We start from the raw sequence: 15,694 nt of genomic DNA, 5'->3' as shown, positions 1-15,694 counted from the left end.
GTTTTTATAGTGGTTGTACAATATGCGTAGTTTAGATTATCGCTTTTCCTCTGTGAAATGCCAATAATTGAGATTGATACAGGACATTAGTCAGGTAATACCATGCCTTTGCCAACCTTGTTCCCTTCCACGTTGATGTGTCCCAGTAGCTTGATGAGCTTAACTATGTTATTCAGGTTATGGTAGAAAGAAGACAAAGTATGTTCTTCGACGGGCTTAATATTAGATTTTATCCGATTTCTCTTTTAAATAGACAAATAAGGAAGTAAACAACAAGTATGGCGACTAGTTGACGATAGGAGTGAGAGGGCACTACCCCTCCGCACTGTCGCACACCTTCGCAAGAACATACCTTTGGTCTCTTTCTACCATGATTCAGAAACAGATTATGACAAATGACATAATTTATAACTAAAACTAATTAAAGTAGGTACATGTTTTATTAAAATTTATTTACAATATGTAGGTACTATAAAAAAATCACACTATCTTCCCTGCCTTACCAGCATCTTATAAAAAGTATAATATAAAAACAATATTATTATACTTAATTTACGTTAATTTTGGCTGTTGGTTGTTTTACCCAGAAAACTCCACCATTCTCAGCAACGGTGGCACTAAAAATTTAAGAAGAGAAAAATCAGAATCGTTAAAAATAATTTTAGCTGAAACTAGGCATGACAATGAGCAGATTATGAATTATTATGGAGTCTTGCAAATGCTTGCAATCGTCAAAATGGATTGGCAATTTTTTTTACGCTTAAACATATCTATTAAAACATATTAAAATTAAAGCTTTGTAAAAGAGGGTTTTCAAAATTTTTACATTTTCAAAAATTTAAGGGATAATGGCGTAGTCGCAAAACATTATTTTAAAAAAATTCAAGCTTTGTGGGAAACGAGTAAATTGGATGGACCACTAATCTCCCGACTCTAATCACAAGTACCTACCACTTTTTAATACTCTTTAACAGAAAAATTGTAACTTGAACAGATTTTGTCTAAATAGACCTATAAATATTATCGAAGATAATAAATGAGAACTCTAGGATATTTCGAAATAAATTTCGATTTTTGCCCCAATTTCCTAGATCAGTTTTTTGTATTTTATAAATACGGATTTCGACTACCAAGTAGTCATCATGCCTGCACGACTGCACGTAAATAGACCTGTTAGCTAAGGAGTTAATTGAACTAAAAAACTAAACATAAAAAAGATACTTACTAAAATGTAATTTGTCCTTTAGTATTGGGAACAATATAATCAACTGTAATACTTTTTTTATCTTCATTATTTTTATGGGTGACTGCATTCTAATAAACAAAAAAGGAAAATATATAAAATTTTACCCACCGTAATTTCTTACTTTGAATAAGATAAAATTTACCTTGGTTCCTTTTGGACAATTAATTGTTTTAATATATTTATCAGAATCGGATACTTCAAATGAGCCAACAATTTCGTCTCCTTGACGTCCTTGAATTAAAAGTCCTTTGAATGATTTACCACCATTGCCATTAATTGTGATTTTAACACGATCTCCGGGGGATGCACTACTTTTAGTTGATTGTAATGTGTATGGAAGTTTTGATGTTTGTGGTGCAACTGGATGTTTTGGTAACATATCGTCACACACATCAACAGGTGCTCCACCTGAATATGCTGAAACTATAGCTACGAAGCTGCATGCTGCTAATAATACAATATATTTTTCCATGGTGATCTCTACAACAATGAAACAATATAAATTTATAAAAATTATAATTTGTTATTCGGAATAAAAAAACTTTCTTTTTATCTTAGTCTTTGCCGTTTAAAGGTCTTAATACTAGAATTATGGGTTATTATTTTATTTAAAAAATATTTTTGGCCGATTTTAACGATTTTGTTCAATGACTTCTACTTCAGTAGACGAGGGTTCGACCTCTGAATTCTTTCTTATAGCTCCAATTGACCTGGAAATTTGGGATTAAGCTCTGTTCACTCTCTAGATCAAAAGTTGGTGGAAAAAAGACGAAATCTCTAAATTTTGACCTATAGCACCAATTTTAGATCAAAATTAATATGCTGAAAAGTGGGGATTATGTCTAGGGGAGGTAACCACCTCTTCTAGGGGGTAAAAAAAATATAGTTGACAATTTTTTGGGTTTTTAATATATTTGATAAATTAATTATTTAATGATTTACGATTTTTATTTTTTGGTTTCAATGAATTAATTTAAATTTTTTTAACTGCTTTTAATAATCTTTAATTAATATCCAAACCAAGCAAAATAATATCTGAATATCTTAAAGCAATAAAAATAACATTATTATTTAATTTATTTTTTTTTATTTTTTGGTACTAATGAGTAGTTTGAAACGCAAAATATTGTTAAATTCATGATTTTTCTATTGTTTTTGTTTATTATCAGTTGCTGTTCTTTTATTTTGAAAACGGGATGAAAAATCAAAAAACTCGAAAATACGTATCGGGTTTTTTTTGGGAGGAATGAAAATACGGTATCAATTTTTTTAAGCGAAGTCAAATAGGGGCAACTTTAAAAAAAAATGTAATTAATTGTTGTTTGTGTCAAATTCCGCTCTATGCCGCTACAAATTTTTATTTTTTAGTTAAAAACAAATAATTTTTGCTTTGTTTTTTCTTAAAAAGCTTAAAATCGGGTACCAAAAATTTTGGTTTAAGAAAAAAAATTTTTCAAATAAAAGTTGCGTTTTGTTGAAGAAAAAGAATTTGTAGCAAAAAATATGCACTTCCATTTAAAAAAACAAAGTTACCTTCTGTTTAACCATGAAGACGTCCCCAATTCAAAACTGTACTGTATTTTTGTTTCCCCCTAAAAATGAATAGATATTTGTGTTCGCGTTATGCGATTTTGACTCCCGTTTTCGAAATATAAGGGTGGAAACTTTTTTTAAAATCACCTTGTATAAAAAATTCTAATAATTAAAATCACCCCTGTAATGTAAAAATATTTAACTTTTTGAATTCAAAATAAATAAATGTTTAACAATCGAAAAATCAACAATCTGGTAAAAAACAAAAAAAAATTTAAATTAAATAAAAATTAAGAAATAATTATTTATAAAGTGAGGACTAGTTTTATGGTTACACTTAAATAAAAACTTAACTATAGCAATTTATTAAACTTACCTTGATCGAACTTGGAAGTATACTAAATTTTAATATGGTAAAAGAATTCTCTGTAAGGTTCAATTTAAAAGTAACAATAATTTTTTTCCGCTTTAGTGTTTACTTTCAATAATTTTTTACTTTTATTCGGGAGTGGGATTTAATAAATCTTTAAAAATAATATGGTGGGATTTTAGTTCTTTAAGTATGGGGGATTTGTTATATTTGGTAGGTTTGTTTTTTTTTATTTATTTTTTATTTTAATTATTACATATACAGATTGAACTATTTAAATTAAAATACTGCAATCAGCAATGTCTTTAAAAAACAACTTTTTAAAGGAGATGGTCTTAAATACCTATTTAAAATTAAAAAATATATTTATTGGTTCTTCAGTAACAACAAAAAATGAAAATATAAATTAAATACCATTAATTAAGCAAATTTTATCTTTTAGAAAACGGAGCTATTGTTTTTGGATTGATGTTCCAGGAGATAAACGGGAAAAAGCTGCGACGAACGTTTAATACCAGTATAACACTTAGAAAAATACTCGATCTCGTAGCGCCAGTTAGGGGGTGGGGGATATATTTCTGTTGGTTTGTTTTAATAGCAATTAATTATTAAGAATTAATTGTTATTAATTTATAAGTATAACGAAGCCCTAGCTCGTTTACAATGCGAAATACGTCAAAGAACTTTTCGTCTTAGAATTCTCCAATTTCACCATTTTCTGCTGTACATATGACTATAATAGTTCGTTTTGTTATTAAAAAATAATAAAATAAACTAAACAAGAGTTGCAAAGTTTGATGGGGATCATATTGGACCTAGTTCGCCGGGTTGCTTTAATAGCCAATTTAAACCGTAAAAGGTCAGAAATAGAATAGCATTTTAAATTAGAAAGTTGATCATCATAAAAAAGTAGCTTCCTTTCGGAGAAAATGCGACTTAAAATATATCTTTATTGCATTTAATCGAAAAAAAACTAGCTACAGAAAAAAAGTTTTAATCAGAAGTTGTGATGGGCAATAGAGAACATTCACCTGTGTCCATGACTTCGATCTGAAATTCTAGTTTCAAGGGCATTTGACTTTGATCATCAAATGATCTTGAAAATTTAAAATTTACCTGACCTCAAAAACTGAACAAAAACGAATGACCTTTATTGTCCTGCATAACTTTTGTCTAAAAAAATTGCTATAGTATTTTCTTTCGTTTAAATTCAATAATGACATTTTTTTTAAGTCGCATTTCTTCCGGAAGTTAACGATTTTCGAAAAAATGTTTTTAACAAAAAATGTTAATTTTTTAAGAGGATCGAACATTCTAATTTAATGTGTTTAGTCAATATCTTACCTTTCTAGATCTAAATTGAAATGAGATCTAAAAATATGCGAATATTCGCGAATGCGAATGCAAATATTCGGATTTCATTAGTGCGAGCCATTTTAGTTGGAAATATTAAATAATAATATTAAATATAATAATGTTTTCATAGCCATAGGTAAATTTACAAAGTTTTGGAAAAGGTTATACAATACCTAATTAATGATTTAATAATGATAGTTGTAAAATAATTTCAATAAAGTAATTAAGCTTAAGTTAGTCTCAGTTGTTATTCTAATAGTCGTCGATGCTGTATGGAGCCGTATTAAGGATGGCTGTTATTTTTCTTAACTATAGCAATGGGCAGTTTCAATATTATTATTATTATTATAAGTGTATATAAGTGCTATTGTCGAATGTTCTGTGTGCAGTCTTGATACAGTCGAAGTTGTATCTGTTTCGGGTGCCATTTCGATGAAATTCGTTCCTCGTTGTACAATATTGGGGATTTTGTTTATAGAATAAGGTACAATTTAATATGAATATACCGGACAAAATATATTTCTAGAGACTTAAAGGATTCTTTGCAGCTGTCTCTTGACTTAAGATTATGGATGTCAATCCTAGATATTTAACTTCCTTTTAGCCGTGTCATTTAGCATTTCAAAGATAATTTTTTTGTACCTCAACTTATTGGGCCAGTTTCTGTTTAAAAATGTTCAGGAAGGTCCATATATCAAAATCTACATCTAACTTGTTGCCGCTAGAAAATTTGCTCATTGCTATGGGCCAAATAGGGCTAATCATTTGAATTCATTTCTGAAGTGATTTTTCAAAATTTTAAAACTTTGAACAGATGGGTCAGAAACGTATACTAGGGGGTTTTCCCCCTCTCTTGGGGTAACTAACCTCACTGGTCCAAAATTGCAATATTCTGTAAATACTCGAGAAAATGGATCAAAAAAGTATACTCAGGGGTTTTTGGAGTCACTGATCACGATTCCGAAGTTAGAATGAAGATATACTCCCCCCTCTTGGTGTTATTTGCCTTTCGATGGCCTAACACTGCAACTTTCTGTATATATTCAACAAAATCAGAATCAGAATTTCGATATATCCTTCCTGGGGCAATGCCGCCCGCTGGCTCAAAACGGATACATTCTGTAAGTATTCGACAAAATGGACCAAAAAAGTATATTCGGGAGTTTTGGGATCACGTATCACGATTCCGAAGTTAGAATGAGGGTTTACTCTCCCCTCATCAAAAGAGTATTTTTGGGGTCGCTGATGGCGATTCTGGAATCAGAATTCCGATATCCAACTCGTGGAGCAATGCATACCAATGGCCAAACTATCTAGCGGCAACAAGTCAGATGTAGATTATGATATATGGAACTTCCTGAACAATTAAAAAAAACTGGAACAATAGGTTGAGGTACAAAAAAATTCTTTATTTTACACTTTTTTCATCTAAAATGATTCGTCTATTTTAAATAGTTTTAATTTATGTTTTCATGTTTCGATTCAAAAAATTTTGTTTAGTTATAAATAAATAAAAAAATCATTTAAAACATATTTGGATATTAATTAAAAATAAAAAGCGTATTAGCCTTGAAGTTTGTAGGTATGAAACAAATAATTATTGATAATAATTAAATAATATAAATGGTACAAATTACAGTTATTTATTAATTCTCTATATTCTTATTTCATTTTATTTAAAATGAAAATGTTTAATATATTTATCACCGATCATTTAAATATTGAGAGAGTTCAAATTATTTCTGTAAAATTACAAATAATAGAGCTTCAACTCTACCTTATCTACTTTCTCGACAAGGAGGGATTTTTTTGAAAAATTACTTTTTGTTCTAAAATTTAAAAGCAAATTGGTTTTTGTTCTTTTGGTATACCCGAATTCTAAAAATGTAGTTATTACTAATAAAACTTATTAGTTAGTAATATAAAAGTCACTCATTTTAACAAATAAAAAGAAATGAAAAATTACATTGAACACCAGGACTCGAACCCGGTTGCTCTAGATATCCGGCCTAGGACGTAATCAATTAATGTAGCCTATTCGTGTCTTAATTATTCTATGTGTCTTTCTCTATACAGAACATAAAAATCGTTTCACACTGCTATTACATATTTTATTATGAAACTAAATTTTTTACATAATGGTCAAAGTCTTTCATAGATGATACTTTTTTTCTAGCTTTTGTTATCTCAACACATTATGCCGCGGCGGGTGAGACTGTACTCTTTAATGGAAACCGAACATTACGTATTTTCATTTGAAAAAATAGAAAGAACTTATACAAGTACACCAAAAGTTGAAATAAATGTAAAAATTTAGTTCCATATAAATATGTAATTTATATCACTTATATTGTAGTGCGAAATGTTTATGTAATGTGTTCTGTATAGGTACCACTACTTCGATTTTCATCTAGGCATATAACTATCACGAGTATGACAGAGTACATGCGTTAAGCAATTCAAGTAAGAGGTATTATAGATGTCATATAAAATTGCAAAAGTGACTTTTATCGTGGCTTCGATGTCTTTTAAGCTATACAACAGTTCTTCTGTTGTGTGCCTGAAGAGAGTGGGGATCAACACATGTATATAATACTTGTCACTTAGATGCATTGCTTAACGCATGTATTCTGCCATACTCGTGATATTTATATACCTAGATGTAAATCGAACTAGTGGTACAAAAACATACAAATAGGATAAACACACGATCAAGTAATAATTTGACTTACATAGAACACGAGTGGCGGAGTTGGTTTCGCCCTAGACCGGTTATCTAGAGGATCTGACTTCGAGTTTCGACTTTTGTAAAATTTTTTCGTTTCTTTCTATTTATTGAAATGAAAATACATAATGAGCGTTTTCCATTGAAATGTACAGTGTCACTCTCATATATTAAGTGTTATAATGTGTTGAGATAATAAGAGCTATTAAAAGTATCTTGTATGAGAGACTTGGATTTATAGTAAGTACACAAAAATTTGAAATAAATGTAAAAATTGAGTTTCATAATAATAATATTAAAGTAACTGTTAAGTAAGACACAATGAACTTCTCTTTAATTACCCATAAAATGATAAAATAGAAATAATATAATTTATTTAATATTACACGTGAATAATACCAATAAATAACCAATAATTATTATTCAAACATTTATTTTGTACTTTTACCTCCATGCATATAATACACATATATAATATGATCTTTGTACTGAAATGAATTTATTTACCACTTGGTACAGGAAATAACAACTGGGTCAATTGGTTCAAGCTTGCTAGGAATGTCAGAATTTTTGTAAATTGGGACAGTATTATCCCCCCAAAAAAATTCTGTAAAAGACTAGCCAAGTCTCGGTGGAGCTGCTTGTTTGTCTCTAAAAAGTAATAAAATCTAGATAAAGTCGTGCAAAGTCTAACGTTCCTTACTGCGATTTCTTTATTATTATAGTTAATGTTGTGTGACTTGGCCGTTGAAGGCTACACAAGGATACAAAACCAGGTGCTCCATGACAACATTGCACCAATCTGAGACCACGTTGACGTCCACGGCCAAGTCACACAACATTAACTATAATAATAAAGAAATCGCAGTAAGGAACCTTAGACCTGGCACGACTTTGTCTAGATTTCATTACTTTTTAGAGATAAACAAGCAGCTCCACCGAGACTTGGCTAGTTTTTTACAGAATGTTTTTGGTGGGATTTCACTTCATTTTGTAGAAACGTGGGTATATTGATTTATTTTTTTCCAGGTCACCAGGTACTCCAGATCTTTGATTATCCTAGTTTTTATAGTTTTCCTTTTATGTGGCCATTAAACCCTAACTGCGTACCAAATTTCAGCTCTCTGAGTTTATGGGAAGTAATAGTTCTATTTTGATGATCATGAGTGAGTGAGTGTCATAAATGCAAAACTTTGCTTCCGCTTAACTTCGGAACTAAATGACTTACAGACTTGAAATTTTGGATTTTAAGTATGTGTTTATAGCTTACAGGATGACGAAAATTTCTGCGTTTTGGTCTTATCCAGAGATTCTCAATTAGGAGCCTGAAAATTCGGCGAAATAGTTCCAGTAAAGGATGGTACGGCAGTGTTTGCTTCACGCTCGACTTGGCGGGCCAAACTACGGTCAAAATTAAGAATTCTAAATAGTTTCCTGGCTTTAAATTATTTAAGAAATACCTTAGCTTTTAAAACAATGGCACACGAAACAAATTATCGATCTGTTTTAGCTTCAAATTTCGTGTTAGATTCTGTCGTAACTATTTGGCTTGCAAAAAATGTTTCGATAAATATACACGATATTATATACACAAATCGACAATAAAATGAAGAGGGTTTCCATCTGTAATTTTGAAGTTGATCTTCATAGGGCCTCCCATGTTCTATGCAAGTTCAAGCGTATATACTCACTAAATCTATTTTCTGAAAAGTTCTCGGACCAACCTGTTATTTTTTTTAGTGTATTTACTTACTAACTTTTAATTGCACTCGAGTCCGCTTTAATTTTGAAGTGATGGTTTTATATAGAGGACGTGTGGTATTCAAATATGATTTTTATCTTTTACTTTTGCTTAATAATCTTCTTTGTTTTCTAAGATATTGGTATTTCTTCATTATGGGTAGGTGAGTACATACAAATAATACAAGGACAGTTAAACACATTTTACATGTATATATTATTTTTTTAAATTTTCAGTAAGAGAGGCAGAACCTCGTTGAAAAATCAACAGTATTTTTTCATTTTCACATAACTTTAAATTCAAAATTTAAAGATAAAATCATTGTTCATCCAAGTTAAAGACTGTGAGACAACGACTGATTTTCCCAGCGCTAGAAACATCAGAGATGGGATTATTCATCGAAACTATACCATACGATAAGTGCAAAATAAATATATTAATTTTTTATTTGTAAACAATTAAATATACATACTTATAAGTATACAAATGTTGGATACAAATTATAATTTTATAATAAATTAGATTTACTCGTGGATTCACCTCGTTGAATTTGAATGTTGCTTAAAGAAGGGAATGTTAAACGTGAGGATACTTCAAACATTTTTCAAACATCATTCGGAAGATTTTCAGAGAGGGAAGCCCTATATTCTGAATTTTTTGTCGACCTTTAATTTCTATTGCCCACTTAAACGAAAAGATTACGCATAGACAATTTCCTAGCTACTTTTAATATGCTATTATCAAGAGATCAGTCAATAACAATAATTTTATAAAAGCAGCGAAAACGTTATTAAGACATTTAAATAGTATCTAATAATAATATTTTTCATTCAAAAAATAGGATGTAATAATATGCCTTTTAGAGTTATTCCTTGAAAAAAATAATCGTGAATTACGATATAATATATCTTTTAATCGAATGATCTCTTTTAAACGTTTAAATAATCATTGTGATTTTGAGATATTAAAATTTTATAATAGCAATTTAACTGGAGGAAATTTACCTAAAAAGATATAAATTATTATTTGTTATCAAAATAAAATTGTTATGTTTATAATAATTACAATAATTTGTTTACCATACCTAATACCTAATATTTGCGGCTTCATACACCATAAACAGAGACGCAATTGTCCATGCCGCCTTTATCTAAGACAAATGAATTTTAACTTTTATTCGCGATTTTGAAAACAAACATAAATATAAGTTACTAAAATCGAGTCAAGAAAAACAAATCACCTTATTAGTTCATTTCCGTTTGTTCGTCCATCCGTCCGTAGAAATGAAAACTCAAAAACGAAAAGAGAGATAAAGATGAAATTTGTAAAGCGTACTCAGGACGTAAAATGTGAATTTGAGTTTGTAAAAGAGAGAATAAAATAGGTCAATTGGGTCTTGGATCCGTAGGACCGATCTTGTAAATCATTGGAGATAGAACAAAAGCATAAATGTAAAAAATGTTACCTAAAAAATAAAAAACTTTTGTTAAAAACATTTTTCCGTAAACATCACTGTATAGCTGTGGGGGCACTAATTAGGACAAAACTTTGCTGTCCAATTGCTCCAAAACTATAAAAAAAAGAAATTTCAAAATTTGCAGGTAGCTTAAACTAGTGGTATTGTGAAAGATTCTCGAAAAATGAAAAATGTACAAAAACCAAACCAAATAATTGTGTTCGTTTTTTAAAGTCTTATAATTTATTAAAAATAATGCAATTACTGACATTCAACACTTTCTATACAGGATATTTCAACAATTAACTCAGCAATATATGTTTGTTTTCACTTGCTACACTGGTTGAATTTTGGCATACACTGTATTTAAGTTTTCTATATATTTTTTTACTTCAAAAATAATTTTTTTAGATAGACGTCCCAAAAAAATGTATACACACTTTAATATTCATGTTTTCTAATTTCTAATTTTTTTTCTAGGTATAACTAATTTTATCATCAGAGCTTGTCACAATGAAAATCTACCGAACAGATGGATTGGGCGAAGAGGTGCCATCGAATGGACTTCGACTTCCCCAGACCTCACGCCTATGGATTTTTTTAATGGGAACTCATCAAAGATAAAGTTTATTTGTCGAAAGCGGCAACAGTCGATCAATTGAAGTCAGCAATTGATAGAGAATGCAATGCAATTCCTAATTAAATAAGTCGTCAAAATGGACATCAATTTGAACATTTGCGATGATTAAACAAATTCTACATCTGCCTTCTTTAATTTGTATTTTTAATCTCTAATTTATCTAAATATATACTGATTTTTATAATCACGCAAAGTGTGTATACATTTTTTTGGGACACTATATATATAAGAAGATCAATGTTAAACAAAACAAGTGAAAACAAACAATTGACTGAGTTAATTGTTGAAATACCATGCATAGTCAGTGTTGATTTCTTTATCACATTACACATACAAACATGTGACACATACATAACTGATAATCAAGTATAGTACATATTATAAAATTTCCGCCTAATTGGCGCCCTCACGGGTAAACAGTGATGTTTACGAAAAAATGTTTCAAACAAAAGTTGTTTAATTTTTGATAAGGAACATTTTTTACATTTAAACTTTTGTTCTATCTCTAACGGTTTACAAGATGGGTCCTACGGACCCAAGACCCAATTGACCTATGATGCTCATTTACGAACTTGACCTCACTTTTCACGTCCGTTTTTGAGTTATCGTGTCCACAGACGGACGGACGGAAATAACTTTAACCAAATTACGATAAAAATTATAAGCACTTTGATAAGACGAAATTGATACTTTCGGGAATAAAAATTTTTGGAATCAAAATATTTAGAGCCAAAAATAATATTCGAAGTTGTGAGAAAACTAACCCTCATTAAATTTTAAAATATGCTGACGAAATTTGGCCAAATTTTTATTTTATTAGAAGATAAATTCCCACTTTGCCCTGCTAGCAACAACCATTTTCAGTGCTTTTGACCCCTACGCTTGAACGAGAACTGCTACCAAATTCATAGCAGGCGCGGATCCAGCCCTTAAAAAAGGTGATGGGCACGGCACAGCTATCCCAAAATCGGCCAAATGCGAGTCGGAGTACGAAACTCGCTCATGATCGATATAATGCATTCCTACAAAGGAGATGTTTACAGAATTTAGGACGTCCTGACCAAGATTTTGTACAGTGTATTTCCCACGTGTGCAAAACCACGAGGCGAACACTAGTAAATTAATAAACCTGTAAGACGTTAGTAAAATTACAAAAGTAATTGTTTGTTTGTTTGTACATAACAGTGTCGTCACATTTAGACTGAAAACTACTGAACAAATTTTGATGGAACTTCAAATTAAATTAAACGCTAGTATGTATACATTTTACATTAAATAATTTTTTTAGGTGTTTACATAACAAATTCAAGCTTTAGTTTTCTTTTCACAAAAGCGTTGATAATGTCATCGTTATAGAGATGTTTGGGTGAGCTAGCCCCAAAAATCTTTCCTGTTCCATTGAGGCACGCAACAAAGATTTTATCCTGCAAAGTATAGAAAACGATCTCTCTGCGGTAGCTAAGCTCACCGGAAGAGTTGTCAGCACTTGTAAGAACATTTTTATATTAGGGTACAAATCTTAGTCGCATACTTCATTGAGATGAGCTACTGACTCTGGTAAGGCGAAAATTTTTCAAATTCTGTTTTCCATTTGGTCGCCAACAGTCGGTAATTTTTTATAATAGTTGATACACTATCATTAATGAATCGCCGGTACATTTGAACCACTTTTTTTACTGCCTGGATATCGATATTTTAGTCCTTGACTTTGGTTCAGACAGTAAAACTCCCAACTGAAATTGGTCGAGTACCTCCGGAGACAATCTTTGCCCCAAATCATGGGTAACGGAATCTAACAGGGTTATGTATATTGATTTCCGAAAGTACTCTTCTACCGATTTCGCTGATTTTTTCGATTTTTTAAAGCTACTAATGTTCCCCCAAAAATTATCAAATGGGAGTTTAGTATAAAATTAGGAATAATAGACTATTTGAAGCGATTCATTGTTATTTTTTTTTTAAATTTTATTAAATCATTTGTCTATATGTAGGTGATGAGGCCCATCATGCCCATATAGGTGGATCCGCCACTGATTCATAGACAGCGAAGCTGCGAGTAAATCCAGTTATAAAATATAATAACAATGTTCATATTATAATAATGTTAAAATTATTTAATCGATCTTGACCCAATGATGTGCAACTATGTTTATTAATTTTATTTTTTCAATACCTTTCACTTAAGAAGTTGTAATAAACAACTATTAAAATGGTCTAAAACTATTTCCTTACTGGTTGTTATTCGCAGCTTTGCTTTACAGTTTTTTTACGACAATCAAATTACACACAATTGTATTTTTTTTAATAAATATTTTTTCGTGAGTTGTTAATGTTTATCTTTTAATATTTTAAGCCCAATTGCAGTTGGTAAAAAAATAAATATAAAACAATTTTAATAAAAAATACTTTTTAAGGGACAAGCTTTTATTGTACAAAAAAGTAGAAAATAATTTTATCTATGAGTCATTCATCCCCGACTATTTGTTAAAGCTTGAGGTGCTCAATTTAAAATATCAAAAATGAATCGGAACGCCTCATCTACTTCACATGCTTAATTATTTTTCGATACATTCTTGATATTAAGCGTTTCAAGCTTTTACAAATAGTCGGGTATGAAAAAAATTACAGAAATGGTTCATAAAATGATACTCACGTGACCTTACCAAGCCTTATACGCCTCAACTTGCTCGTCTTTAAAAACTTGACGAATTATCTTTCAATGTTTTTACATTTTACGCTCAGTTAGCTGGCTGTAGTGATTAGAAAGTAAATAAAATTATTATTTATCAATTGTTAACTCCTGAAATCTTTAAATACAGGTAGAAATTTGGCCTCTAAGCTCGTTCAATAGCTTAGAGGCCAAATTTTTAATAAAAATGATCTATTGTTTCAGATAGTGCGTGAAAATAAATTGAATTTTCACGAATGGCATGAAACTAAATTTTTATGTCATTCATTATCACCTCCACATCTCTTTGCGTTGGGGATTACAGTTTTGTAATGTTCACGTTATGTCCTTGTATTTTATCCCACTTAGGTACATAGATCCCACTTAGGTATATAGTGGAACCTCGATAATTCGAGCCTCAAGAGAAGGGAAAAAATTTTGAGTTAATGAGTTTTTGACTTAACAAGGCGTGATTATATTTTAAAAACTACGACTTACAGAGTCTGCTTTTTGAAATTCGAGTTACAGAGTATAAATATGTAAGTACTGTTAACACCTCGCAGAGAAATAACATTTTGTTCGAATTACAAAGTCTAAATAATTCGAGAAACTGTGTATTTAGGGGTTCAGCGGAAAGGACATTTTTTTCGACTTACTGAAGATTACGACTTAACGAAGTTCGAGTTACCGAGTTTCTACTGTATTTAAAAATATTCCATTGTTAATCCCCATAGTCTGGAAGTTCCATCTCCTGGAGGTTAAATATAGGTAAAAACCATCCTCTAAGCAGGTTGTATATCGTGTAAAAATGTGAGCTCAATCGATGCAGAACTTTTTGAGTTCTTGAACTATACACAGCCGAACATAATATTTACATACTGAGTGGGCCATGTTAATCCATATACCTAAATATCTGTTCTCAATAAAAAAAAGTTTCAACAGTAATTATAGCGTGCTTAAGACGAAAAATGTTCATTATTATTAATGACTTCGACCTACAAATATCGATCAACATTAAACATATTTTCTTTCGATTAAATGCAATACTGGCATATTTTTAAGTCACATTTCCTCCGAAAGCTAACGTTTTTCGAAAAAATGTTTTTCACAAAAATTGTTTTTTTTTTTTTATGAGGGTCAATATTTTAAATTAAAGTGTTATTCTAGCTCTTACCGTTTAGGATCTAAATTGGCTTTTAAAGATACCCGAAAAAGTAGGTCCAATCTGATGTCCTCCATTAAACTCTGCAACTTTTTAAGTTATTTTTGGATTGGAATCAAATATGACGCACTACATTGCAGCCCTTTACACTGCTCTGAAATAATAATTTTATCTTTTATTATCCTGTTTTTATAAATAGGACGCATTGCATTGCAGCTCTTTACACTTTGAAGTAAGAATTTTATCCTTATTTTATCCTGTTTTTATAAATATGACGCACTGTATTGCAGCTCTTTACACTGCTTTGAAGTAAGAATTTTATCCTTTTTATTTTATTATATTGACTATTAATTTATATTAATTTACTTATTGTAATTTATTTATTTCTTTTTTTTTCTTTTAATTATTTATTTATTTATTAATTTGTGTTGTTTAATTTTTGACGCTCAAATATTTGGTGATTTTCCTATAGTTTTAATCTGGTTCTTCCTATTCTACTTTTAAGTAATGTTTAAATATGCTTAATCTGTGTTGTTAACTCATTAATATCTGTTTAAGTTTTAAGTATGATAAAAATTGGGGTTTCATACTTGTATTAACTTATTCCAATTGCATCACATTTCAAAATTGTTATTTGGTATTGCAAATTTATGTACAATTTAGAACAAATAAAAGATTATTATTATTATTATTATTATTATTATTATTATTATTAACCAGATATTCAAATGTATAGATTAAAATGGCTCACCCAGTATATATAGATATAGCCCAACTACGGATGAAAAAGTAGGCTC

General features: G+C 30.1%; 1 protein-coding gene across 1 annotated transcript; it reads right to left on the bottom strand.

Moving 5' to 3' along the window:
- Window positions 1-435: 435 nt before the first annotated feature.
- On the bottom strand, window positions 436-3,239 carry LOC123305291 (putative defense protein). Its single transcript, XM_044886974.1, has 4 exons — window positions 3,156-3,239; window positions 1,389-1,726; window positions 1,226-1,314; window positions 436-617 (listed from the first exon to the last, which is right to left on the bottom strand). Exons 2-4 carry the CDS (start codon window positions 1,716-1,718, stop codon window positions 548-550), a joined length of 489 nt encoding a protein of 162 aa, XP_044742909.1. The 5' UTR covers window positions 1,719-1,726; window positions 3,156-3,239; the 3' UTR covers window positions 436-547.
- Window positions 3,240-15,694: the final 12,455 nt, after the last annotated feature.

Source organism: Chrysoperla carnea, chromosome 1, assembly GCF_905475395.1.
Source record: "Chrysoperla carnea chromosome 1, inChrCarn1.1, whole genome shotgun sequence".
Taxonomy (NCBI): Eukaryota; Metazoa; Arthropoda; class Insecta; order Neuroptera; family Chrysopidae; genus Chrysoperla; species Chrysoperla carnea.
The sequence above is the reverse complement of the archived record's forward strand: the minus strand, read 5'-3'. Positions and strand labels throughout refer to the sequence as shown.

Excerpts from the sequence above, each read along its gene's own strand:
- LOC123305291 (XM_044886974.1), bottom strand. The coding sequence starts at position 1,718 with ATGGAAAAATATATTGTATTATTAGCAGCATGCAGCTTCGTAGCTATA. Across the intron at positions 1,315-1,388 it reads ATTGTCCAAAAGGAACCAAG|AATGCAGTCACCCATAAAAA; the intron begins GTAAATTTTATC and ends TTTGTTTATTAG. Across the intron at positions 618-1,225 it reads AAAGGACAAATTACATTTTA|TGCCACCGTTGCTGAGAATG; the intron begins GTAAGTATCTTT and ends TTAAATTTTTAG.